Source organism: Abramis brama, assembly GCF_963993115.1.
Source record: "Abramis brama genome assembly, chromosome: 25".
NCBI lineage: Eukaryota > Metazoa > Chordata > Actinopteri > Cypriniformes > Leuciscidae > Abramis > Abramis brama.
The window spans coordinates 15,398,950-15,425,580 of record NC_139987.1 but is presented as its reverse complement, the minus strand read 5'-3'; the positions used below and the strand labels follow the sequence as shown (position 1 = coordinate 15,425,580).

Genomic DNA, 26,631 nt, shown 5'->3' with positions numbered 1-26,631 from the left:
ATTAAAATGCTGGCCCATACCTCAGTGCAGAGACCAAACCTCTACTATCAATGGGATTGAAATCTCTCAGTACAGACAGCACTGTAGTGAGCACTGTGAGTGCCAGCATTGATCTGAAACACCCAACAGAGACATAGAGGCAGACTGAGTGGAGAAAGAGAGAGAAGAGGAGGAGCAAAGGAAAAGGAAAGCTGGTTGCATGATGATGCTTATCCCTATGAGAGTCCAGAAGGCCCATGGTTTCTTTCACAGCACGTTCACTCTCTCGCACACTGCTGTTCCTCTCCTCTTTTCTCTGTGTGCCCAGTGAACAAAAACAACCCTTAATTCTAGTTCGGCAAATTCTTCTCCCTTCTTTCTCCCACACATCGATGTCAGCCCTAACCCAACGTTGATTTCCAAGGCAGTGCAACTGAAAAATGTTTGCATTGATTTCTTTTTGCATGGGAGTGGCTCTCTAGAGTCTGCTGCCCAAGGTTGCACAAACCTACGATATCACAGTACTCATAAGTCTCAGAAATCGCATTGACTCATATAATAGTTATTTGTCCCATGTTGCTCAATTTGTTGTTATACAGCCCTCAAGGTTTTCCTATAGAAATTCTGTGATCTATTTCAATTGAGTAAGTTTGTTTGGTTAGCTCAGCGTGGTAGAAATTGCATCTTTCCTGCCAGATAAGCCCTTTCGGGCATGTGTTGCTGGCAGTGCTATTGAGAAACTGACTCTTAACGTGGTTAGGGCAATTATACTGTGTTTCTCGCCCTTTCACGTCCATGTCGCTGTACCTCAGACTTCCTGCCACCTGCTCAGTGAAGCACAAGCTGTGCATGGAGATGAACTGTCTCTTTCTGCGTGTCTTTTTTTTTTTCTCTTTCTCTCATTGCCTAGACACATCAGGTGTTACAGGTGTGATTGTGTGAATCTCACAATCAGGTCACATTGTTCCCTAAAGGGTAAAAGAAAAAAAAAATACATTATATATGGCATTAATAAAACGTAGGACCACTATTTCTACCAAACATTTCATTACTGTGTAACATTGTATAATGTTTTACATTGCATACATTCTCAATGGTGATTCGCATTGCTGTAATACAATAAAAATACTGCAATACATTTTTCGGTGTATAAATTCTTGCATGCATAAATTACAATTATATAAAATTGCATTGTGGTAATGAGAAATTTGGTAGAAAAATGTGGTTAAATTTTAAAATCTAATTTCTAAAGCTGTCAATTTCACAAAAGATAAGATAATTAAATGACACGTACAAATGCAAATTACAAGACAATATAAATAAAATAATAACATTTCACTGGTAAACCACTGTTGTTCAGATTTCAGTAATATTTTATGGTTTACAATAGTGAAATTACAAACAAAAAATACACAATAGAAATTTTATTAATAGTAAATTGCTCTTTTCTCAAAATATGGCTGTGCCATTTTTGCCTCTTCTGACAAGCCGCCACTTTTTGTAAAACCTATTTTAGGGAAAAATCGGTTCTATTGGATACGTCAAATAGATTTTTTAGGCGCGATCACCACAGACACAGTACAATCCACATGGGATGATCTCAGTATAACAAGCAGCTGTACAAAATATGATAACCAGTGTTTTGCCAGTGTATCTCTTTTAATTCTTTTAATAACTGTATCCACTGTACGTCCGACTGGTGTTTTGCCAGATGAGAAGTTTATTCTATTTATCATCTTTTTACTACTTTAATTCATTTTACTTTTATTCATTTTATAACTGTATAATTTATCTCTTTTAATTCCTTTTAAAACGGTTTTAATTTCCCTTGCTTTTATTTTGTGCTTATTTGCTATGCAAAGCACTTTGATAAAGCATGTTGAATAACCGTTTTAATTTTCCTTGCTTTTATTTTGTGATAATTTTTATTCCTTTCTATGTAAAGCACTTTGAATTGCTATAGTGTATGAAATGTGCTATATAAATAAACTTGCCTTGCCTTGCCTTACCTATTGTTTTTACTTAGGGGCTTCTTGTTATCAGTTTTATTAATTGGCATATATTATATTATACAATAATTTTACCTATTTTGATATTGGAAAGAATATAGGTATCTAATTAGAATAAATACCTCAGGTTTCGTGAGATTCAACCCAATTACGCCCTGGGTGTTACAAGCCCTATCGTGTAGCATACCACGTTTAACTATGTGACCATCCTGGAATGTTTGGAAGCAACAGGTACATTTCCCAGCCGTTAAAAATTCACATCGTTATGAAATTTGTCCTTGCAATGCACCGAATAAGGGCCATATCCCCACTTCACCTTAACGCCTTGGGCTACGTTTGTGTGCTTAGAAAATAAGCAGCATACTCTCAAAAGAAGCACCTGTCTTAATAATAGCAACACGTATTCCTGTTCCAGTCTCAAACTCTCAACCTTCACTTCAGTGCATACTGATGTCTATTATAAGAGGTCTAGTCAGACACAAGTAGGTCTCCATGGTCCACTGCAGGGCTTGCATTTGTTTAAGTGGGTTGTTGAGTCAGTTTGTCTGCACAGTACTGCGTTAAAGGTGAAAAGAGAACACTGCACTGAAGACACCACTGACTCACTTCACTAATCAGTGAGAGGGGAACGCGTTTAGAAAGAACTACGCTTCCTGTTACTTCCATTTATTTTTATGCATGTATTGTTTTGTTTTGGTGCAATTCATAAAACCAACAAAAATCTTGGAGTACACAATTAGCAAGGTGCAATTCCCAATCTTCTGAGTCTTGATTTGATTTGATTTGATTTGATTTGATTTGATTATTTGCTTGTGACACTGAATCACACTCTTTCAGTTCATTAAAAAATAATTTGTTTATGAATCCGCTTACACTGTAAACATTATGTTTTGATTTACTATAAAGAACTGGCTCATACGAGTTATTTGTTTGTGTACCTCTAAATCACGCTGTATGTTTTTAATTCCCTAAAAATAACCTTTTCATAAGAGTCAGTTGTTCGTGAATCGGGCAACACTGGTTTTACTGTCTGATTGCTTTTGCATGGAGCTATGAGTTACTCTAAATATTCTTGGAATTATTTAGTCTTTTTATAGCATTAAATTCAAATCAGACTGCAAATTCACATTCAACTCAAGTAAAATACGATTTCTTTTTTCATGTAACCAAAGATTCATCAGTGGAGGAGTGCCCGAGTCGTCTTTTTAAAACTGTGTATGTCTGATATGCCTAATTTTACCTTTCATTTGATGAACGTTTGATGAATAATTGTTGCCATGATCAATAGAAACTTTACATAAGCACACCTCTTTGGAATTAATTAAGCTTTCTGCTTGCTTTTCACCAGGAAAATAGCTGAAAAGAATGACAATGGCATAATTTAAATACAACACTATATCCGCATATTTAGCGGCTACTTAAACTAGATTGCGGTTGTTTAGTGAATAATATACAGTTTGTTGTGGCAAATAAGTGGTCTAACCATTTAGTGAATTCTCCCTTAGTGCAACAGACTAAAAACGGTGGAGAGAGAGACAGAAGTTGTGCATGGATGAGGCAGCCATCCTCTGAGAGTTTCTGCTCTTCATTTCATCAAGTCAATTATTTCAGCACTCCAGGCTCTGTGCCCATCCGCTCCTGAAAGCCTGGGCCATGGATGGGTCAATTAGCCTGCTTGCACCACCAGAGGACCTCTACAAGGAGCCGGACGAGAAAAAAAAGATGCTCTGATTTCTTCGCCTGCCTGCGGTGTAATGAAGACTTCCCTAATAAAGGCAGTGCCCTTGACTGAGCCGCACACTTTTAGTATACCTACTGTTCGCTTCTGAGCACGTAGTCATGTCGGCGTGTGTTTGTGTGCTTCATTACTCTGCGTGTGCTGGCTGTCTTAATCAATTACTTCTTGCTTGTTAACAGCACTGGGGACCAGATTCAGTGGGCGAGGGGCATTGATCCACAGTTCGCATTTGCATTGTAAACGGGTTGTTCTCGTTCTTGACCAGACTACGGTCGCAAACTTCTCTGGATCAGGTCATTAACCGATCACTTACTTTCTCGCTCCATGCTCAGACATGCCATGATGGATGGGAACTCTTTTAGAGCATAGTTGTACATTGCCATTAGAGTGTCTCCATCCACAGGAAGCTCATAAGAGTCTTAATCTCTCTCTCCACTTCCCTCATTATTATTTCATGTGGTTAGTCAGAAACAAGAGGTATTATGTTGACAGCATGATGGTTTTAGGCTAATGGATTGGCTTGTTGAAAAAGCAGAGTCAAGTTAATAGTATAGACGCTGCTCTGCCAAAAGCAGATTTCCTCTTGTCAGTGTGGAGGAAGTTGTTTTAGATGGTGTTTATTAGACTGCTGAAGGCAATGTTCCTCCTCAACAAATGTCATTAATGGCCATCTTGCGCTAGTCGTAGAAGAACGCCAATTATCACTGTGTGCTGTGATCCTTGAATGTGTGTTTTTCCATATGTCTTAATGAAAACAGTACACAGAGGCACTGTGCAGTGGTCGATTCAACTCTTATGGGGTTGCAAATTTATTGGAACACAATCAAACAATCAATCTACTGCTTCCAGAGTATTGGCTCTCATCCTGAACAAAAAAAAAAGCTTTGCTTGGGTCCTCAGAGCAAATATTTGCACATTTCTTAGAGGGAAGTCACAGAGCTCTGCCCTGCTGAAAAGACATTGCTGGTTGGCTGCTCTTGCCACCAGACTTCTTAACTTTCTTGAGTAGTACTAAGATCAACCAGCTTAACCAGCACTAACCATCCTGAAACAATTCTAGAAAGTCTTTAAAAAAAAAAAAGATGAATTTTCTTCATAACAGATAAACAATTTAGGATTGACAGATTGACTAAACAGAGAAAATAAGCGTGAGAGCGTAATTCCAAAAAAGCGCAGATGTGAGTGGAAATTTCTGCATGTGATCTACTGACAATGTGCAAATTAAAGAACACAGATGCAGGAAGGTTTTCATTTCCATGATGACCAATGCAATCTAACAGTTAGCTGGTTTAAGACATGCTTTTTTTGGGCGGTAAATAATGGCGCAAATACAGTAGATTGACTACCATAAATCACCTTGCATGATTAATTTTAATACTCTCCTCCCATATATGTTGCGTCTGAAAGGGAAACTCCTACAAATGCATATCCAATAAGGTCAGCCGCAAAAATGTTCATGCCTTTTCGGCGCGTGTCAATTTTTCACGGCGTGTCTTTAGTAAATCCTGACCGTATTTTTTTAACACCAAAAGGGGGGTTGCGCTGTCGCAAGCTAATAGAAAATCTGCCCTTTAGTCTACAAAAATCACGTGTCTGTTTTCATTAAGACAGAACACACTAGCAATGCCCTGGCAACCACCCAGAACACCCTAGCAACTACTTAGCAATGCCCTAGCTAACACCTCACAACCAACTACTTCATAGTGCCTCTGCATACTATTTCCAATTAGAAAGAATACTTTATCAACCACCCAGAGTACTCTATCAATCATACAGCCCAATCTAGCAACCACCTAGTAGATATCCAACCAGAAAATGTAGATTAGATAAATGTAGTTTAGAACATAGTAGCTGAATTCTACAGTATCTGCTCTAGGTAGTCTTTAGCTTTGCAAGCTGTTCAAGTTGGTTTGTGGTCAACCAACTAACAACCAGAACAGCTAGAAACAAGCTACCATGTTTCAAAACATAGTTACTTACTATGTATTTAACTTCCATCTGGAAGGATTTTTCAACAGGGAAATCATCTCAGTAGCAAATAGCAAATTGCTAATTTGTGAGGAGAGACTCCCAGTTCACAAACATTTCAGTAGCTGCACTGCAGTCTTCAGAGGCAATGGATCCCAGTTAAAGTCTGGACTCTGAAAGAGAGAAGAGGGAAAGCAAAAAGAGTTGAACAAATAGCCCCTCTGACAATGCTCTTTCCCTGCACTGTAATTGCTGTCGCCCATCACAAAGATGATTACATCCACGCCTATCTAATGCTAACACTCTCGACACAGCTCACTAAATCAGCGGCTTTATGCATGGCCATTGCTGTTGATGGGCCGCTGACAGCAAAGAGCACTGCCGCTTAATGCCATTTTAGAGATGGAATAATGGCTAGCTTAACAAAATAGTGAGGAACGTTAAAAAGGTTAAAAAAGGGGGGGAAACAGACAAAAGCATCCAGTCAAAGTAAAGTGATGATTATCTGCTTTTTTTACTTGTTGGATGGGCAACCAGTGAGCAGAAATGTGGGTGATTTGGCCATGACTGTTCTTTTCAGGGGATCCAGATATGCAGATGTACTGGACAAATCCCTCAATTAAGCTGAACAAACTACTTACTGATGAGACAGATGGTGGCGCAAACCTCAACTGATGTGTTCCATTGATGTGCATATGGTTTACCTTCGTAATTAGGGTACCGTATTTAATAAGGATGCAGAGCACTGAGTGGTGTGACTTTTTTTTTTTCTTGGCAAGACTTGATTAGTGAAAGATTAAAAAAAATATATAATATAATATATTTTTTATACAGTAGCTTGTGTATAGTATAACATTATTATTATAATATTATACAATTATTCTATATTGCATACAATATAACACACACACATATGTGTGTATATATATATGCCACATACCAGCTGTCGGCCATATAATTTAACCTAAACTTCTAAGCTTGATGCTGGATAAGTTTCGATATTCTGGGACAAAAATAAAGTAGCGGGATGTGTCGATCAAATCACAAAGTCTTGCTATTTCTGTGTGAATTTTTATCTGTGGATGTTTACCTGTTCGAAAAAAAATATGGATTCTTCTGTCGGTTAATACCACATATTTTTCGTGTGGATCCATAGCTCTGGGCAGGCAATAATATTTGATTTAGAAGATGAACAGACTTGCATTAGAAGAGATGAAAGCACCTAGCCAATGCAAACACTATGTGTTTATTAGCGCTGGTGCTCAGAGGCCCTTAGCTGCTAGATCAGGCTCAACACGCTATAGGCACAGAATTCTTAATCACTCATTTTTTTGCAAAACTTCTTCCTGCAGTGGAGTCTGGTTCACTGTAGGCTTGTTGTGTTTGGATTGTGGAGGCAGTTTATATGAAGGATCAGTAATAATATATTTAATCGAGCTGCAGGTCAAACCTGCGGACTACCTCTCAGTACCTAGCTGTGTCTCTCCATGCGTAGTAATGTACTCCGTCTTCCGCTCTCAATTAATGAGACTGTAGGATGTTAATTACTTCAAATTACTGAGTTCTCTATAAATGCATCCCTTGTACACTTTAAAAAAAACAACACTTTTTTAATTGAGAGAGTGTATGTCTAAGGTTAGTGTGATTAAATGCAGCAGATGGTTATAATATTGCATTATATTGGATTATATACAGTGCCCATTATGTCTTTATTCAGTCGTCCTTTATATTGTTGTGTGTGTGTAGGTGGGTGGCCTGGTAAACCCTACATTATGAGGACAAAATGAGGACATTTGTTGTGGCCCCCATGAGGAAAACAGCTTATAAATCAATTTTTATTTTTTTTTCTGTGAGGGGTATGTTTAGAGTTAGGGGGTTAGGGTTAGGTAGTGTTTTTTGAAAATAAAAAAATGCAGAAAGTTTTCTGTGATGGGGAGGTTTAGGGGTAGAGTTAGTGTAAGGAGATAGAATACACAGTTTGTACAGTATAAAGATCAATAAATCTATGGTGAGTCTGTGTTCAACTTCTGTGTGTATCATGTCTGAAGAGGAAGATTTGGGCTGTGAGGCTACAGGTATCATTCAAGCTAAGAATGAAGGAGTCAATACTCGGCAGCCACCCTGTACAAAAGCACATGCCCTGCTTGTTTGCAGCTGCCGCGTCTGAGGAAATCCATGCCTAATGGAATTCCAACCAATTACTGGCTTTAGTCAGAGCTTCATTAATTCCATCAAATCACCGGTCTGGATGCATTTCATTCACTTTACTTTAATTAGACAGGCCTTAAATCAATTAGAATCTGGGGCTGGCAGCAAAACACCACAATAGCACCCTTTCTGTAGGTTTTTATATATTAGGAACTGCTGAAAACACTTCCCTTGGGATGTGCACAGCAAACACCAATACTTTTACATTAAATTGTCATCATTTTTGAACAAAAGCTGGATTAAATTGGTAAATATCTGAACTTAAATCCTGGAATAAATTCTGCTGTTAGTAAAACTTGATGGCAATATTGTAGCATACAAAATCTAATTCTTCTTCTTCAAAAAATATTTAAAAAAATAAAATAAAATAAAAATAAATAAATAAATTATCCAGCTTTAATAAGCACACTGAATAAAAAATGTGATAAAAGTGTAACAAAATGGGCGTTATACTAATGGCTACAAGTCTGTGTGGCAAATGGGGTTGCTGACCTTTTAATGTGTGTGTGTGTGTGTGTGTGTGTGTGTGTGTGTGTGTGTGTGTGTGTGTGTGTGTGTGTGTGTGTGTGTGTGTATATAAAAAGGCATTTACTGTATGTGTTCGGGGTACAACAATGAGTTGAAAATGCTCTCATGTCACACAATGTTGAGAAAACAATGAACAGTCTGACACATCTCTACATAGACCAACAATCTTGAACCACGCAATATTGCACAGATCTAACAACTAAATACTACAGTTCTCAAATTGACCAAAATGCACTTGCTCATTTTGGTGAGTGTGTGTTGTTTTGAAGCGTGTGTTGGAAAAGTGCATGTGAGCATTACCAGTTAACCATGCTCTGATCTTCCGCCAGCCTGAAGTCAACCCAGGTCTCCCTAGACGGGCCGAATAACTCCTAGCATATATGTATAGATTTATAGGTAGTTTTAGAATCACAGAAACATATCTGACGTCAACGCATTCTGACGGTTGGCAGGGAATGGTGGAACTGTCGAGTCGTATTCAAGGTGGCTTTATGCCCAGCAGGTTTTAAATTAAGGAGAATGTTGAAGTTACGAGACGGTGCCAAAAGCTCTTTCGACGGTCTGTTTGAGCGAAAGCAGAGTAAGATAAACACTGAGTGCTTGTGAGAAGCTCCTTCAATCTGCTCTCGTGTTTAGCCACTAATATGTTTGGGTTTGATCATGGGCACGGCAGGCGCCGTTTGATGAATCGCAGGCTGTAGAGCGAAGCGGAGAAGGCATTGATTTCCCCAGTGCCAGTTCTTTTACCTCCCTCTCTCCTAGCTTTGCTGCTCTCTGTGAGGGGCTTTGGAATCCATGGAGCTGATTTAGAGGAACCAGAGAGTGCCGAGTATTCCAGCTGTCAAGCTCTAGTGCTGAGACTGGTGATCCGAGATAATTAGCGTTGTCACAATACCAGGATTTCAATACTTGATGTCAGTGAAATTTCACGATTCTCAAATCCACTTTCGATACAACAGCAATAAACTTACATGCTAATGGACAAGTTTGACCTTTATTTAAGTATAAATACTGAACGCTACCCTGCAAAAGTTTGGGGTCAATAGGATTTTTCTAAAATAAATTAATACTTTTATTCAGCAAGTACTCATTAAATGAATCAAACGATACAGTAAAGACTTTAATATGTTATAAAAGATTTCTATTTCAAATAAACACTGTTCTTTTGAACTTTCTATTCATCAAAGAATTCTGAATAAAATGGAGAAATGGCTGCTGAAAATTTTGTTTTGCCATCACAGTAATAAATTACATTTAAAAAAAAAAAAAACAGGTATTATAAATTGTAATAATATTTCACAATATTACAGTTTTTACTGTATTATTGATCAAATTAATGCAGCCTTGATGAACAGAAGAGGGTCTTACCGACCCCAAACTTTTGAATGGCGGTGTATATCTGTACCTTATCGGTTGTCGTCAATATTACGTTTTTGTTGTTGTTGTTTACAACAATAACTTAATAACACTGTTAAATGTCTTTTTTTTATTAATGTCTTTTTATAGGCATTATAATATTTAAATGCCTAAATTCACTTGTAGCTTTTAAAACTATTGGTTTTAATTTTTAAGATTTTATTTTAAATGTATTTAGACAAAATAATATAGAACTTTATATACAATATAGAATTTTTGGTATTGGCCTTTTATTGATTTTGTCTCCCTTAACATAAATATAATTAGTTATCATATTGGCCAAAATGTTATTAAATAAATTATTTAATTCAAGTGAACAGCAAGTAATAAAAAAAACAAAGCAGTTCAGCAGTGAATGGTTTTCTCTTGTCAGATTTCTTCAGGCTGAAGCAGAAAGCATGTTGTTCACCATGGGAATGAAAACGGCATTCATTTGGGCGAATTTGTTTTAACAAAGGCAAGGAGAACAAAACATCTGAATAACAGTGCCAGGAAAGAGGCTACACTCTGCTGTGAAATTACCCAGTGGGAGCAAGTTGACCCTGAGGACAGTGCAAATGCTCAGCGAATATTAGCACTATTAGTTTGGCGAGCACAATAAAAGCACTTCAGACACAGTGAATCATCTCTACCTCTTCTGATGCCGCCCAAAGCACTTGTACTGGCCAGAGCTTATTCTCTTTGAATACAAACTTGCTGAAGATGCTTTTTTGTCCACACCAAATACTATAAACAAGTATTAGGTGTTGTTGACATTGGGATTGCTGGTGCGTATGCATTTATGTGAGCTCAAATATTTCCACGTCTTCAATATTATCCAAGCAACATCACATTCTGCAAAAAAATTCAACACTTTTGATGAGATAGACCAACTCTTTGAATGGCCCAGTGTCCCAGCGAGAGATGTTTTGGGATGAAATTGTTTTCCTGCAGAGATTTTTTTTATTTGAAGTCCAATCGCTCATCTTTGAGGTTTTGATAGTTCTGACAGAAAACAAATTGTCCTTGTTGGTTTGTTTTTGTTCATCCAGCTGTAGCAAAAGCAGTGTGATACACGGCTCTCCCTCTTTTAACCAACGAATTTCTGTGACATTTCTGTTATTGTATATTATTATTATTATTTTTTTTATAGCCAATAAACACATTCAGCATAAATAGAAAGAAATATAAATTTAAATGCCCTTTTTAACTTTCATTTTATTTCCATGACTTTTGCAAGTGTGAAAATTAGTGTTTTTAAATTCCCTATATTTCCAGGTTTTCTATGACCGTGGGAACCCTGGTGATAAGAGCTTTTTCTATCAGCGCACAAACACAGTATGACTCTCTGCAGTGAGTCAGATAGATGTGGTCGCTGCGGGTTGTTTAAATAAGGTCGCCACCGACATTTCTGAAAACCAGAAACAACTCAGCAACAATCAGGCTTGATTTCACTTCAGACATGTCTGGTCTCTGGAACTTTCTCTCAACTCCCTTACTTTAACACTTTTCCTGTATAATGCAGAGATATAAGAGACTTTTTGACATGTTAAAATTTGAATGCCTCCATTGGATGGCTGACTTTGACATTCATGCATTAGAATGTTTTTTGTTAAGTTTTGTTACAAATGGAAATATTTCTACTTAAAGGAATTGTTCACTTAAAAATTACAATTCTGTCATCATTTACTCATTTCTTTCTTCTGCTGAACACAAAGTAAGATACTTTGAAGAATGTTGGGAACCAAACAGTTGATGAACCCCATTGATGGACCCCATTGACTTCCATATTATTTTTTTCCTACTATGGAAGTTAATGGGGTACATCAACTGTTAGGTAACCGACATTATTTAATATCTCGTACTGTTCTGACTTAATACATTATGAGTTCTTAGTTTAGGTTTTATGGTCTGCAGTTATTCTCGTTTTTTAAAGCAGGACTATTTCTACTTTGACAAACTTGAAAGCGCAATGCTTGTGGGCCACTCAACAAAAAAAACACTGTGAGACACGACACAGCAGATAGAGAGGTTTGTCTGAATGTGTATTGCTTTACAGTAGCAGTGATGCTTCAAATTATGATATTGGTATTATAATATTGAAACGTGCGCATGAAATTAAATTAAAATTAAATTAATTTTGGAAACTAAATTAAAGCACATATATCTGCTCATACTGAAAAAAAGAATAAAAATCAACATAAACTAGTCAACTACATGATAAATCATGACTGAAATCTAGTTTTCGAGTTCAGTTTAAGCTGGCCTAGTCTAGCATTTAAAACCTAAACCAGCAAATCAGACCAGCCTGACCAGGTTGGAAGACCAACTTACACCAGCAAACCAGTTTCAGCTAGATTAAGCTGTTTCTTTCAACAGTGCAATCATGTTTTTGACAGGTTTCAGAAGGGTTCATCCATTTGTGTTTAAACAGTCTTCTCTGTATAATCCTCTTTCCTTGTCTTTATTCAATGTCAGAATCGTCCAGCAGATTATCTGTTGTCATGGTGCTTTCCCACCTGTGCAGGTATCACGTGCCCGTGTGCTGTGATGTATTTTAGCACAGTCTGCTATCCAAACAGTGAATAGTCTTTAGATTAATGTAGACCCTGCTATGTACACAACACTTTCCACACCTGTCCTTTTCAGCTGTCACCATCTCAGTTCTTCCACTGGATGTATTAATAGCTCAAAGCTTTTAGCCAAAAAAAAAAAAAAAAAAATTGTGTGTGAAAAAGGTTTCTCACTTCTGTCATATATTAGAACCTGTTCAAGAAAGAGTGACTGCCAAGCTTGTTTAAAGGAGTAGTTAATTCATAGATTCATATTCTGTCATCGTTTACTCAACCTCATGTCTTTTCAAACCCATATGCTAATTCTTTTTCCCCTTTCAACACAAAAGGGGAATTTTGAAATGGCCATTTTCCATTAAGTTCATAGTGAAGATGTCTTGTCAATCCACAAAAAGGACAAAAAAGTATGGAAACCTATTTCTGCATCAGAGTAAAAAAAAAAAGGTAATATTGCCGATTTCTTCACTAGGGGTGGGAATCACAGGGTACCTCACAATACGATACGATACAGGATACACGATACATGGCACATGGCTCAAGATACCGATAATATCACGATACAGCAATTCTGCGATTTATCCTATAATGATACATCACGATATCTGTCTAACTATGAAAACAAAATGCCCAATAAAAGGTTAAGTGCAGGTTTTCTCGCTTTATTAAAGTCCAAAATTTTAGAAAACAGCACAAAAAGTAAATGGCACATTTTAATTACATTTTTTTTTTTTTTTATGAGATCAGGGTGATGGCGTTGCAAGTGGCTTTGCACGTATTTGGTATTACCTGTGCACTTAACTCTTACCGGCAGTACTCGGCATCTATTATTTTACTCACACTGCTGTCCGCTATCCCGTTAAAAACCTCTTTTTCTTAAGCTAGTTAACTTATGTTCACGTTTCCCTCATTTATGTGTTGAGCGCCACCTGCGTTGCTGGGAGCAGGGAAATCTATTTAGAGCGCATTTTTAATTTTATTAATTAAAGTAGAGAAGCAGTTTTTTATGCATTTTATATTGTGACAGATTGAAACCATTATTTATAGTTCTAGATTTTTTTAAAGTCTTTTAATGAAGAATTTTCTATACAAATGTTTATGTGGTTTTAAATATGTTAGGAGAAAGGCTTCTGAGTATCTGATAATATACTAATTTATGCGAGTAGGAAGAATGAGATTGAAGACATTTCTGGACAAGATGTACTAATGTTTTTTCTAATTTAAATAAATCAAGAGTAATTACAGATTTAAATTTAGTATGATTTGTCATAATTTGAAATGAAAAGGTGTAGTAGAGAGGTATTATGTTTTGTTTGTGAAGGGACATTATTTTTGCAATGTTTTTGCAGTAAAGGAGTATTTTATGGTATTGTTTATAAATGCCGGTTTAAAGAGTGTTTTTTATTGTGTTTGTTTATGTAAATGTGTGATTATTTTTTGGTATATGTATATATAGTGGCTTTATATTTTAGAACGCTATGTATTACAACTGCACCTTTAAATCATACAACTAGACTTTATATTACACAATTGCAAACTTTACATTTTGCAATTCCAACTTTATATTGGACTTTATATTCTTATTCTAAACTTTGTCTGGGGGGGGGGAGCAATAAAAAAAAAATCATTTTGTGTTCAACAGAACAAATAATAGCATACCGGTTTGGAACATTATTTTTTTGTGAAATATTATTTTAGCCAACACATTGGCCATTGTGTGCGAATTGATTGCTTGTTTAATGGCAGTATTCCTGTATCCAGAGGCAGGTTGTGTAAAGTGAAATGCAGTCTCTGTGCAGATTAGTCTGTATTCAGTGGTTCAAAATGACCTGTTCTGCTGAATTGATGTGAGTGTGTATGTGTTTTCTAGTGTGTCTACTGTATATCGGTATTGTTTCTGCTTATCAGCTCTTTTATCCTCTGCAGTGCAGCCACTCAGTCAATATTAAAACTGCTATCACAATGAAAAGTTGAGAATATGGGAAACAATCGCCCTGGAGGCAAGGCTGAATGTGTGCGTAAGAGCGGTTGCCTACAGCTAGCCTCTTCGGTTTGACCACAATTTGAACCTTCGTTGTTCAGGCTCTTTGATTAGTCTCTCTTGGAGACGGAGCGCTGATGGAAGTGGGTGGACCGTGAAGTCCCTTCAGCCGTGACCTTTCAACCCCTTATACTGCTTTACCTAAATCCACCGTGCCACTGAACATGGGGCCTCATCGCCATGACAACCTCACCAGGCCATTAATAAAGGGCCCTGCAATCTTTAAGTACTAAGTTTTACTCAACACTCTGAGGAACTGTAGATTCAGGCTCCAATTCATACTGTTAATGTGCAAAAAAAAACAGCTATTTCGTGTCACATTGCCAACACTTTTTGCGCTTCAGACTATAATCGACTGTTTGTAATTGTCAGCGCTTATCTGCGTAAGACAGTAGGATGTTTACAGAGCTCACCGGCACAAGTGACAAACAACGTTGTCATGTCGGCAGAGGAATGAAACCATGCAATCTATCAAACCAGATGACAATGTTCAGCTTCCACGTCTGTTATTTCATTCCGTGCCTAAACGCACAAGCTAATGTGCCGACAATTATGCATACATGCATGCTCTCACTTCCCATGAGAAAATTTCAGACCTTTTTTTTTATGCAGAACTGCTGCATGCACGTAACTCATCATCGGTTGCCTTGCATTGAACGTGCTTTTTGTTTTTTTCCGATTCTGCTAACACATCTAATTTAAAATTAAGATGCATAGCGTGCACATGTTTTGGGAATAATCAAAACAAGACCTATCCTCCCTCCCATTTCTTGTTGCTCTGTTTGGGAGATGAGATAATGCCCTGATGTTCTGTGTATGCACGCGTCGCATTTGACAGTAATTTCTGTCGATGCTTCACAGCCTCTCTGTTTGATACCAACCCTGCATCTAAAACAGGATGTTCTTGTCTTGTATTTTCCAGGGAGCTGTGTGCAGACAGTTATAGGTCTGTATGGTGAGACCATCGAAGTGCCATGCAACAATGGAAATAACAAGTCAGGAGACATTATTTTCACCAAATGGAAATATGTGAGTTTTGCTCTTTGTATCCTACTAAGCATCTGGGCTGTTACTCTGCCCTGTCTGGGTAGCCAAGCAATATACAGCTACTCTCACCATCATATTGATTTCTAATTTAATCTCTATAGGTCCTAAATGTGTGTTTGTCGGTTTGCTAATGGCCCTGTTATCTTGTTCAGGTGAAAGATGATGGCACTCCCGGTGATCTACTTGTGAAACAGGCTAAGAAAGAGCAGGCGACCGTGTCCGCCACGGACGGCTACAAAAGTAGGGTTAGCATCACCGCCAACTCCAGCCTGCTGATCTCTCAGGGCTCTCTGACCGACCAGAGAGTCTTCACCTGCATGGTGGTGTCTTTAGACAACCTGGACGAATACCCTGTGGAAGTCAAAGTTTACAGTGAGTATACATAAAATACACACTCACACAAAATGTTTAATAAATCAAAGGGGAGAATAAGATTATTCAAACACTGCTTTAGTCTATGATGAAACCGAATGTACTGTAAGCGTCAGATCTCAAATTGTATTGCAACGTGGCTGTGGAGATGTCAGATATGTGGGAGAATGACGTGTGTAGCCTTGACATGCTTGCAAGCATTTAGATGGATATCAGAGAAATTGATAATGCACACTGTATTCCACCATAGATCAGAAAGATTGGCTGTTCTCTGGAATTTATTGTGCATACTAATATATATATATATATATATATATATATATATATATATATATATATATATATATATATATATATATATATATATATATATATATATATATAATCATTAAATTCAGTGAATGGCATAGTTATCACTCAAGTTATTACTAAATTCAATTTTGTGTAAAAAATTTAACTTTCGTCAAAAGGAGTTAAAACCTGCAGTTGATATTGCTTGCAGTGCATTCGTCACACAGTAAATGGAAAGCCAAGTGGAGGAAATTGAATGTTGGAATACAATATTGGTCACACTGTGCTCCGGTTGTCACTATGATGCATATTTTGGCGAATGAAGTAGGTGGTCTGGGTAGTTATGTAATTTCAAGAATTATCTTTACTTGCTGAAACATTTAAAAGTGTGTGGACACAAATGTCCTCACAAAGATGGCAATATCCAAAATCCTTGTCCTTGTAGGGACATTATTTGGTTCCCAAATTAAATGTATACTTTATTTAAATGTAGAATCCAGATTTAAAAAAGTAACTTCCCAGATTCTATGCAAACAGAACAATATAAATTATGTTGACAGTATTCATATCACAGTATGATACTATGCTTTACTAATATACAATGCGTTATCTCTTATTGCAGAAAAACCATCAACCCCTGTAATCAAAAACAAAGCGAAGGAGCTGGAAAACGAAAAGCTAACACGGGTGAGTCACTGTCTTCACACTGCCCCTTTAACTCCCAGAACTTCTGCTGCTGCTGTTTTTGCCTGTAGACGGTGTTTGCTCCAGTACACAAACCAGCCAGTGTACTAACAATGTGCGGGGCCAAACCCTGTTCCTTTGTTTTCATTACCTAGCATTTCTCTCCAGTAGTCTCAACATTGACACACACCTGCTGTTATCACAGTCAGAGGCGGCTCAAAGACGATGCTAATGATACGGACATCAGTGAATGTGGGGCATCTGTGGGGCGTATACACCTGATTTAGGCAGTGCTTGAGCTATTGTCACCCACGGCTACATAGGAAACAGACACTTTTATGTTGTCTAGAGTTTGCATCTCAAACACAGGACGACAGTAATATTATTTGGTTTCATGAGAAGAGGAAGGAGCTTTGATTTGAACTACTTGGAGCAGATACAAGGCTTCCCACGCATCCCTTGTTTGTAAATGGAGCTGGGGGTTGTTATTTTTCATTTCCTCCATCTATCTCTTTCTCTTTTTTTAATGTAGTTCAGAGGCGCAAGGATCTTAGAGTCTGGCTGAGGTGGAGGTGTGGGGTGGGGTGGGGAAGGCTGGGGTTGTGTATACAGCAATATGGGTCTCTTTTTTTTTTCCGTGGCCACCCACCGAGGTCTGTCGTGTTCAAAGTGCTGAGACTTGCTTAGACAGAGAGAGGGGAAGGGCACGGAAGAAAGAGTGCCTCCTCTGAATATTTAACATTTCAAATAGCTACTTGTCTTGAAAACATGCAGGGTGGCTGGCTGAAGGTCTCTAGAAGGAAGAAATTGGAAAGAGAGGAGTGAATACAGGTGTGCCACTTTTGCAAAAGATTGATTTAAAAAGTTGTTTGTGTATATTTTTCAGTGATCATGGCAGCAGTTATTCATGAAAAGGTTAAGGAGAGTCAAATTGCTAATCTTAATCAGAATTGGTTCTTTAAAATCATTTGGGATTTTATAAAGTGAGTCTGGATCAGAAGTGGAGAAATTCTGTACAGTGACCAGTGTAGTCCATTTCTCAAACTATTGACTGATCCTGTTATTTTTTAGTGTTTTAGTAAATTTTGATTCACTAAAAGAACCGTCTTGTAAGAGTCATTCATTCGGAAATCAGACTATACAGTGGTATTGATTTCTTAAAATGGTTCTTTTAGTGAAAAAAGTGAGAAGAGATTGTTGAATAAAGTCGTTATTTGTGGGGGTTTTGCACACAAAAAGAATTCTCGTCGACTCATAACAGTAAGGCTGAACCACTGTCGTCACATGGACTATTTAACAATGTCTTTACAACCTTTCTGGGCCTTGAAAGTTTTAATAACGCTGCAGTCCATGTAGGGACAAAAAGCCCTCAGATTTCATCAAAAATATCTTCATTTGTGTTACGAAGATGAACTAAGGTCTTACAGCTTTGGAACGACATGAGGGTGAACTAACCCTTTAATAATAGTATGATGACAATTTTCTGTTAGTAAAAACAGTAGCCTCAACGTGTATCGATTTGAACTGTACTGCAGAAAGACTGGTATCATTATATAATTTATAAAGTTTTTATATTGACTTGGTACCAGTTTAAGTACTGGTGGGTACTTTTGACTTACTATGGTAATATAGTGGTGCCAATTTACAAAGAGGCACCACTTAGGCAATGGTCTCTTGCAACACATTCTTCCTTGTCACAATGTTGCCCTGGCAAATAACTGATATAAAATAAGTTGTAGTTTAATTACTGAAAGGACTAAAACTTAAATGGAAATTAAAAATAAAATTCAGAGTATTGAAAATGTTTAAAGGTCACACTTTAGAAAAGGGTCCAATTCTCTCTATTAGCTAACTATTAATTATGAGTTTTGCCTTAATAAACTCCTAATAACTGCTTATTAATACTTAGTAAGGTAGTTAAGTTTAGGTATTGGGTTGGATTATGTAGAATATGGTCATGCAGAATAAGGCAGTTTGTAATTTATATGTAATAATAAACAGCCAATATCCTAGTAATATGCATAATAAGCAACTAGTTAATAGTGAGAAATGGACCCTAAACTAAAGTGGTACCATGCTATAATAATAAATAATACTAAAATAACATTGTTTTGCAAGATTAGTTAAAAAAAAATTTGCAATGGAATTGCATTTCTTTTTTTCAAATATTCAAATATTAAGAGTTAGTAATGAAACTGAAATTCTTACATTGGTTGCTAAAACAATGCAGAAAGCATATGCAAATATTCACTGCCATTAGTGAGCAGAATTCATTCTTAGTGAATCCCCCAGAGAGTCCAGGAAGGAAAGTGCTTAGTCAGAGCTGCTGCTCTGTTCCACGGCTCAATGGAAGCTGCAGGCTTCAGGCAGCTCTCTGTGCTTGAGAGGTGATGTATCATGGTCCGGCTCCTGAAGAGGGTCCGGTGTGTGATCACGATCGGAATCACAGTACGGTGATTTCACCCGCCCCATCTCCCCCTCGATGTGGTTCCTCTAAATCTTGGATTGCTCGTGCCACCCTGAACACCTGAGCACATGCATCATCCTGCTGTCTGTTCTGCTTTCCTGTCATTATTACCCTTCTCTCTTTCTGCTGATCTCTCTATCCTGGGGCAGATAGCTTGTCAGCATGTGATCCTGTCAGCGTGTTATTAATGCACAGCCTCTTCGGCCTCTGGTAGAGTTTTCACTCAACCAGAGAGAAGGAAAAGGGCGAGAAAAAGAAAGTGAGGAAATAGGAGACCTGTATCACAATTGTTAAACCCCTTAAACCCCTGCTCACTTTTGCTCATACAGATGATGTCATTATATATATATCAAGGTATCTTCCCTGGGCCACCCTGGGACTTACCCACCAGAAGTACAGCAGCAGTGGGATAAAAGTACCTTGAAGGTCATGAACCGTCATTAAGGAAAGTCCCAAAGAAAAGTGTCCCAGAGTCAAACTCACAAAACATTCAAATCATGTCAAGTGTGGAAATTACACTTCATATGACAATCTCATGTGATACTATGTGTCATGAGTCTATAAATAGATGTGCAAGACACAGGCAAAAACCGAAAGTGTTTGAGTATCGCAGACTTGAACCTCTTCCAAATTCATAAGAAGTTTCGATATAGTTCTCTAATACAGATGCACTATTTTTTTTCTTTTTCTGTGTGTGTGTTTGTTTGTATGTCAGTTGGGGGAATGCGTGGTGGAGAGTGCAAACCCAGCGGCAGATCTCACCTGGATGAGGAACAACCAGCCTCTGGTGGATGACGGCAAGAGTGAGTTCATATCATTACATGACAGGATAATCAGATTTATAGTGTGTTATAAGCATATATATATGTATGTATATATGTATATATGTATATATGTATATATGTGTGTATATATATATATATATATATATATATATATATATATATATATATATATATATATATATATATATATATATATATATATATATATATATATAGACACACACACACACACACACACACATACATACATACACTATATATATATATACACTCACCTAAAGGATTATTAGGAACACCTGTTCAATTTCTCATTAATGCAATTATCTAATCAACCAATCACATGGCAGTTGCTTCAATGCATTTAGGGGTGTGGTCCGGGTCAAGACAATCTCCTGAACTCCAAACTGAATGTCAGAATGGGAAAGAAAGGTGATTTAAGCAATTTTGAGCGTGGCATGGTTGTTGGTGCCAGACGGGCCGGTCTGAGTATTTCACAATCTGCTCAGTTACTGGGATTTTCACGCACAACCATTTCTAGGGTTTACAAAGAATGGTGTGAAAAGGGAAAAACATCCAGTATGCGGCAGTCCTGTGGGCGAAAATGCCTTGTTGATGCTAGAGGTCAGAGGAGAATGGGCCGACTGATTCAAGCTGATTTAAGAGCAACTTTGACTGAAATAACCACTCGTTACAACCGAGGTATGCAGCAAAGCATTTGTGAAGCCACAACACGCACAACCTTGAGGCGGATGGGCTACAACAGCAGAAGACCCCACCGGGTACCACTCATCTCCACTACAAATAGGAAAAAGAGGAATTTGCACGAGCTCACCAAAATTGGACAGTTGAAGACTGGAAAAATGTTGCCTGGTCTGATGAGTCTCGATTTCTGTTGAGACATTCAGATGGTAGAGTCAGAATTTGGCGTAAACAGAATGAGAACATGGATCCATCATGCCTTGTTACCACTGTGCAGGCTGGTGGTGGTGGTGTAATGGTGTGGGGGATGTTTTCTTGGCACACTTTAGGCCCCTTAGTGCCAATTGGGCATTAGTTTAAATGCCACGGCCTACCTGAGCATTGTTTCTGACCATGTCCATCCCTTTATGACCACCATGTACCCATCCTCTGATGGCTACTTCCAGCAGGATAATGCACCATGTCACAAAGCTCGAATCATTTCAAACTGGTTTCTTGAACATGACAATGAGTTCACTGTACTAAAATGGCCCCCCACAGTCACCAGATCTCAACCCAATAGAGCATCTTTGGGATGTGGTGGAACGGGAGCTTCGTGCCCTGGATGTGCATCCCACAAATCTCCATCAACTGCAAGATGCTATCCTATCAATATGGGCCAACATTTCTAAAGAATGCTTTCAGCACCTTGTTGAATCAATGCCACGTAGAATTAAGGCAGTTCTGAAGGCGAAAGGGGGTCAAACACAGTATTAGTATGGTGTTCCTAATAATCCTTTAGGTGAGTGTATATATATATTATACACACACACACACATATACATATACAAATACATATACATATACATATATATACACATGAAATTTTATGTTACGTATTTTAGTATTCTCAGCTTGTGGTCTGAGACTGACCAGTTTTCTTGCTAACCCAGATGTATATGCAGTTTTGTTCTTCTAAAATAACCTTTACAAAAAGAAAAAAGAAAGGGAACTTGCCCCTTTAACTGTTGCTCAAGTCTCGAGCTCACGGCTGATGACAGACTCAAGCTGTTGTTGTTACATGGTGTCAGGCACTTCCAGTGTGACAGTCACTGTGTTAGTCAGCTGTAATGACTGATGTGTCTATATGTGTGTTTGTGTGTGACTGCAGCGGTCATTATAAGATCTACTGTCACCAAGGACCCAGTCACCGGTCTGTCCAGCTCCTCTTCCAGTCTGGAGTACACAGCCAGGAAAGAGGATGTGACATCACAGTTCACCTGTATAGCAAAGCATAAGATTGGCCTCAACCAGGTTTCAGCACCAGAGACCTTCCCAATTCACTGTAAGTAACTTAATTGATGCAAATTATATTAAAAAGTTCTCTCTTTTTTTTAAACACACACTACCATTCAAAAAGTTGGGGTTGGTTAGATTTTTCACACAAAAAAATTAGTCTCTTATACTCACCAAGCCTGCATTTATTTAATGAAACATACTGTAAAACTATAATATTGTGAAATTATTACAATTCAAAATAGCTGTTTTCTATAATATAATAATATTAATATATTTTAAAATGTATATGATGAAAAATCTGAATATTCAGCATCATTCCTCCAGTATTCAGTCTAGACATGTGCCGGTATTCGGTAATGCGATAAATCGCGGTAATGAATATGCACGATATTGTTATCGCGGGCACTTCAAAATACCGTGAAAAATAATAGATCCGAATTTAGATTTTTAGAACGCGCATTATAGCTTAATTTCCATCAACCGCTTAAACAAACACTGCGTATATGCTGCGCGAAACACGTGCGCACTCTGATGTAAACAATCGCCACGTGTATAAGCATGCAGCCGGTGCGCACTTCTAGTCTAATGTAAACAGTCCTCACATGGAGAAGCAGCATGGTGGAAGGAGGAACGCCGCCGCCGATCTATCCGGATCCATCCCGCTTCTAAAAGCAGAGCTGCCAACTCGACGCATTCAGCGCGAGACTCTTCACACGCTCACGCCACACATCCGTTTTCTCACGCAGAGAAAAATCGCGGAGCAAAGAGGACACGAAGACCGTCAAACAAGACAGAGCAGGTTACTTTTGATACGAAACAGGATAACAATTGTGTCACAGAACGTTACATTTAAACCATTTAATGACCAGCAGCATGTTAGATGACTAAAACAAATAGATAAAGAGGAGTATTTTGCTGAATATGTGGTTATGGTTATATGGTTACATAGCATTATGTGAGATTTTTTTTTTCATGAAAAAAAACAAAAACATGTGGGCTATCTACTGTAGCCTTCCTAATATTTATCCAAAATTAGTCAATATTGAATCAAGATTTAAATCAAATCCCAAGTATTGAATTGAAATCATTAAATTTGTGTTAAGCAATACAAACAGTAGCCTACCAGTCATTGTACCATGTAATCATTGTAACATGTTGTCACTAAACTTAATAAAATTCAGTTTAGTTACCAAATGTTTTGACAATCACAATTACACCTTGTGATGCAAGTTTTATTTATTTTTTTACATCCCCCCCAATCCATCTGTTTCTCATGTGCAATTAAAATATTGTGATAATACCGTATACCGTGATAAAAAATCACTCAATTAATCGCAGCATGAAAATGTGATACCGGCACATGCCTAATTCAGTCACATGATCCTTCAGAAATCATTCTAGTATGTTGATTTTGGGCTCAAGAAAATTATCAGTCAGTGTTGAAAATGGTTGTAATGCTTAATATTTTTTGTGGAAACTGTGATACTTTTTTTCAGGACTTTTAATGAATATAAAGATCAGAAGAACAGCATTTATTTGAAGTAGATTATTTTGTAACATTATAAATGTATTTCTTGTCAGTTTTGTTTAATTTAAAGCATCCTTGCTAAAGTCATGGACGAAATTTATATAGAGGATAGTGCCTTAAAACGATAAATCTGACCAAAGTGGTGCACAACACACATATTTGCTTCATCCTGAAAAAAAAAAAAACATGAACAAATGATAAAAAAATGCAAAATAAACCAGTTATGTATATAATACAGAGCAACACCAGACAATGAAATAAAAACTTGAAAGAAAATATTAATGTAACCAAGTTATGAATAAGCCTAAAATAAAAATACACATTTTGAGATGCTTTAAATGCAGATAGTGTAGAGAACATCTGATAGAGAGAGTTAAGGCATTCCAAAACATTCTGAAAAAGCCTTGTCGACTCGTTTTTAATCCTGATTTTGGAACAGTTTGGAGCAGCAGCTGAGAAGAGGATCTGAGTGTATTGAGGCTTAAAAGATCTGATATGCTAGTAGGAGTCCATGGAAGGTTTTAAATGCAAAAACTAAAATCTTAAAATCAATTGTGTATTGCACCATTGAAGAAGAGCTAAGAAAGGCGAGATATGCTCCCTCTTATTTTCGCGGTCACGAGAGTGAGAGCCCCCAGGTTTTTGACGTGGGTACGAATATTTGCTTGAAGGGGAAACGGGTAAATAAAATAATTGATTTTCCTTTTTGATTATTGTATTATTACTAAAAGCCATTACATTTAGCAGTTTAGCTGATGTTTTTATCCAAAGCGACTTACTAATGAGGAGTATCGCAAGCAATTTTTCAGCCAAGCACCAATTTATTATTATTTTTATATATATATATATATATATATATATATATATATATATATATATATATATATATATATATATATATTAAAAAAAAGGTGCATAACAGTCATTCAGACTACCCTAGTTGGGCTGTATTGTTTTTGCGCACAGCCAGCAATGACAATGTAATAAATAAAAAAATGTATATAGAGTACCTGTTTATTTATCTACAGTACCAGTATTTGCATTTTGAGTCATCTTGTGTTTTATTTCATGGTTACCAGTCTTTATATCATCAAATTAAATTCAGGTAAAATGTTATTTATTGTGCCAGTAGATTCAGGTTACTATACTGTACATGGCTACTTGTACACAAACCAGCACCCCCTAGAGGCGGATCTGCCTTATTATCCTAGACATAAAAACAAATTGGGATGGTAGTCAAGAGCTGGGGGTTCTTCCCTTCCTGAGATGTAGCACATGCTGTGTCTAGCGCTTTGATGCTTTATTTGTTTGATTTTACAGCTGGTTTGAGGGGTCCATGTTCACGGGGATCTGCGTATCTGTACATCACCCAGCATATGATGCCATCTCTCGAGTCCTGAACCTTAAATTGAAGGTCTCACCTGGTAGCCAGGCTCAATTTGATGGGTTTTTAACAGGCATAATGCCGGTAACCGAGTCTGCTGTAGTGTCTCACTCTCTCTCTCATCTGAATGCTGAGAGGTTTGTTCAGTGCCTCAGGGTTAAGATGTGATGTGAAATGCTCTGTGGCTGCTGGGTAAGAAAACGAGGGCGAGAATGAGAGACTGCAAATGGTTGTGGAAATGAAGGCGTTTAAGCCCCTTGGGGTCTGCAGAATGGCGCGGTGTCTTAGAGAATGTTTTTTTTTTGCTCGCTATTGCTACATGTTGGAAAGTCACACCGCATCCCTGCAATGACAGCCATCTTCCTCTGTCTCGCTTTCCTATTTTTTTTTCTTCTAATGTTTGTTTTCTCTCCTTCTTGCTCTTTCAGACCCCACTGAGACGGTGAATCTACAGGTTGTTTCTCAGAGCCCCATTAGGGAAGGTGATGATGTGACATTGAAATGCCAGGCGGATGGAAACCCTCCTCCCACCAGCTTCAACTTCAACATTAAGGTGAGAGATCACTGGCCGTGTCCACAGCAACTATACCAGTCTTTCATCTCCAGGGTCCTGCTGTCTGCCCTCTATGCTTCCCTACAGGTTAATTACACCATCCCTCTCTCTCTCTCTCTCTCTCTCTCTCTCTCTCTCTCTCTCGCCATCTTCAGGGCAAGAAGGTCACGGTGACGGACAAGAATGTCTACACTCTGACTGGCGTTACCCGAGACGACAGTGGCGTGTACAAGTGCTCCCTGCTTGACAATGAAGTAATGGAGTCCACTCAGATCGTCACAGTGAGCTGTGAGTGGGAAAAAGATGCTCTCTTCTTCTCTATCTCTCTTCCATCTCTCCCTAAGGGCACCTACACACTAGAGAAAGACCTGATGGAGCGTTTGACGGATATGGAAAGATCTTTTTGAGGTTTTGGAAAGAGCACAGTCAGTTTAAAACCAAGCTATAATACAGAGAATTGGAGTTCCAAATGCATTCTCTGAAATTCTATCGTAAAAGTTTCTCAATGTTTGGTCTCATGATGGAGCATCACTTTCGAATTAGCCAATTCCACCATAATCAAGATAGCACATCAAAGTGTTAATAGTAAACAAGTGCATATAATATAATGTAATATTTAAAAAATTAAATAATAATTTTGTTTTGTTTTTTCATTTGATATATCCACATTCACAAGCTTTTTAAATGCTTTGGGTTAATGCTTAGAGCTGAAGAGATGTAATCCCTCAATAAGAGCTTTTCACAATTTGGAAATATATTCTATAAGTGGTCTACTTTACTCAATCTGCTAACCATTTGTATTCATGGATCATGAATAGATACACTTAAGCAAATGCATTAAAATTCTAGGCTTGAAAGACTCGCTTGTGAACAAGCAAGGAAAAAAAATAAAAGTTCATAAATATTACCTATTCGCTATGTTTCATTTTCATTTTACCAGTTTTCATAAATGTGACCCTGGATCACAAAACCAGTCTTATGTTGCACGGGTATATTTGTGGCAATAGCCAACAATACATTGTATGGGTCAAAATTATAGATTTTTCTTTTATGCCAAAAATCATTAGGATATTAAGTAAAGATCATGTTCCATGAAGATATTTTGTA

General features: G+C 37.6%; 1 protein-coding gene across 2 annotated transcripts in view; it reads left to right on the top strand.

Moving 5' to 3' along the window:
* Positions 1 to 26,631, top strand: part of alcama (activated leukocyte cell adhesion molecule a) — a 67,481-nt gene that overhangs the window by 32,337 nt on the left and 8,513 nt on the right. For both annotated transcript variants that reach the window (XM_084103697.1, XM_084103696.1), the window contains exons 2-8: positions 15,359 to 15,465; positions 15,636 to 15,855; positions 16,769 to 16,833; positions 20,013 to 20,100; positions 21,932 to 22,105; positions 25,400 to 25,524; positions 25,680 to 25,812. In XM_084103697.1, the coding sequence (XP_083959823.1) occupies positions 15,359 to 15,465; positions 15,636 to 15,855; positions 16,769 to 16,833; positions 20,013 to 20,100; positions 21,932 to 22,105; positions 25,400 to 25,524; positions 25,680 to 25,812 (912 nt within the window). The remainder of the gene's footprint in view (positions 1 to 15,358; positions 15,466 to 15,635; positions 15,856 to 16,768; positions 16,834 to 20,012; positions 20,101 to 21,931; positions 22,106 to 25,399; positions 25,525 to 25,679; positions 25,813 to 26,631) is intronic.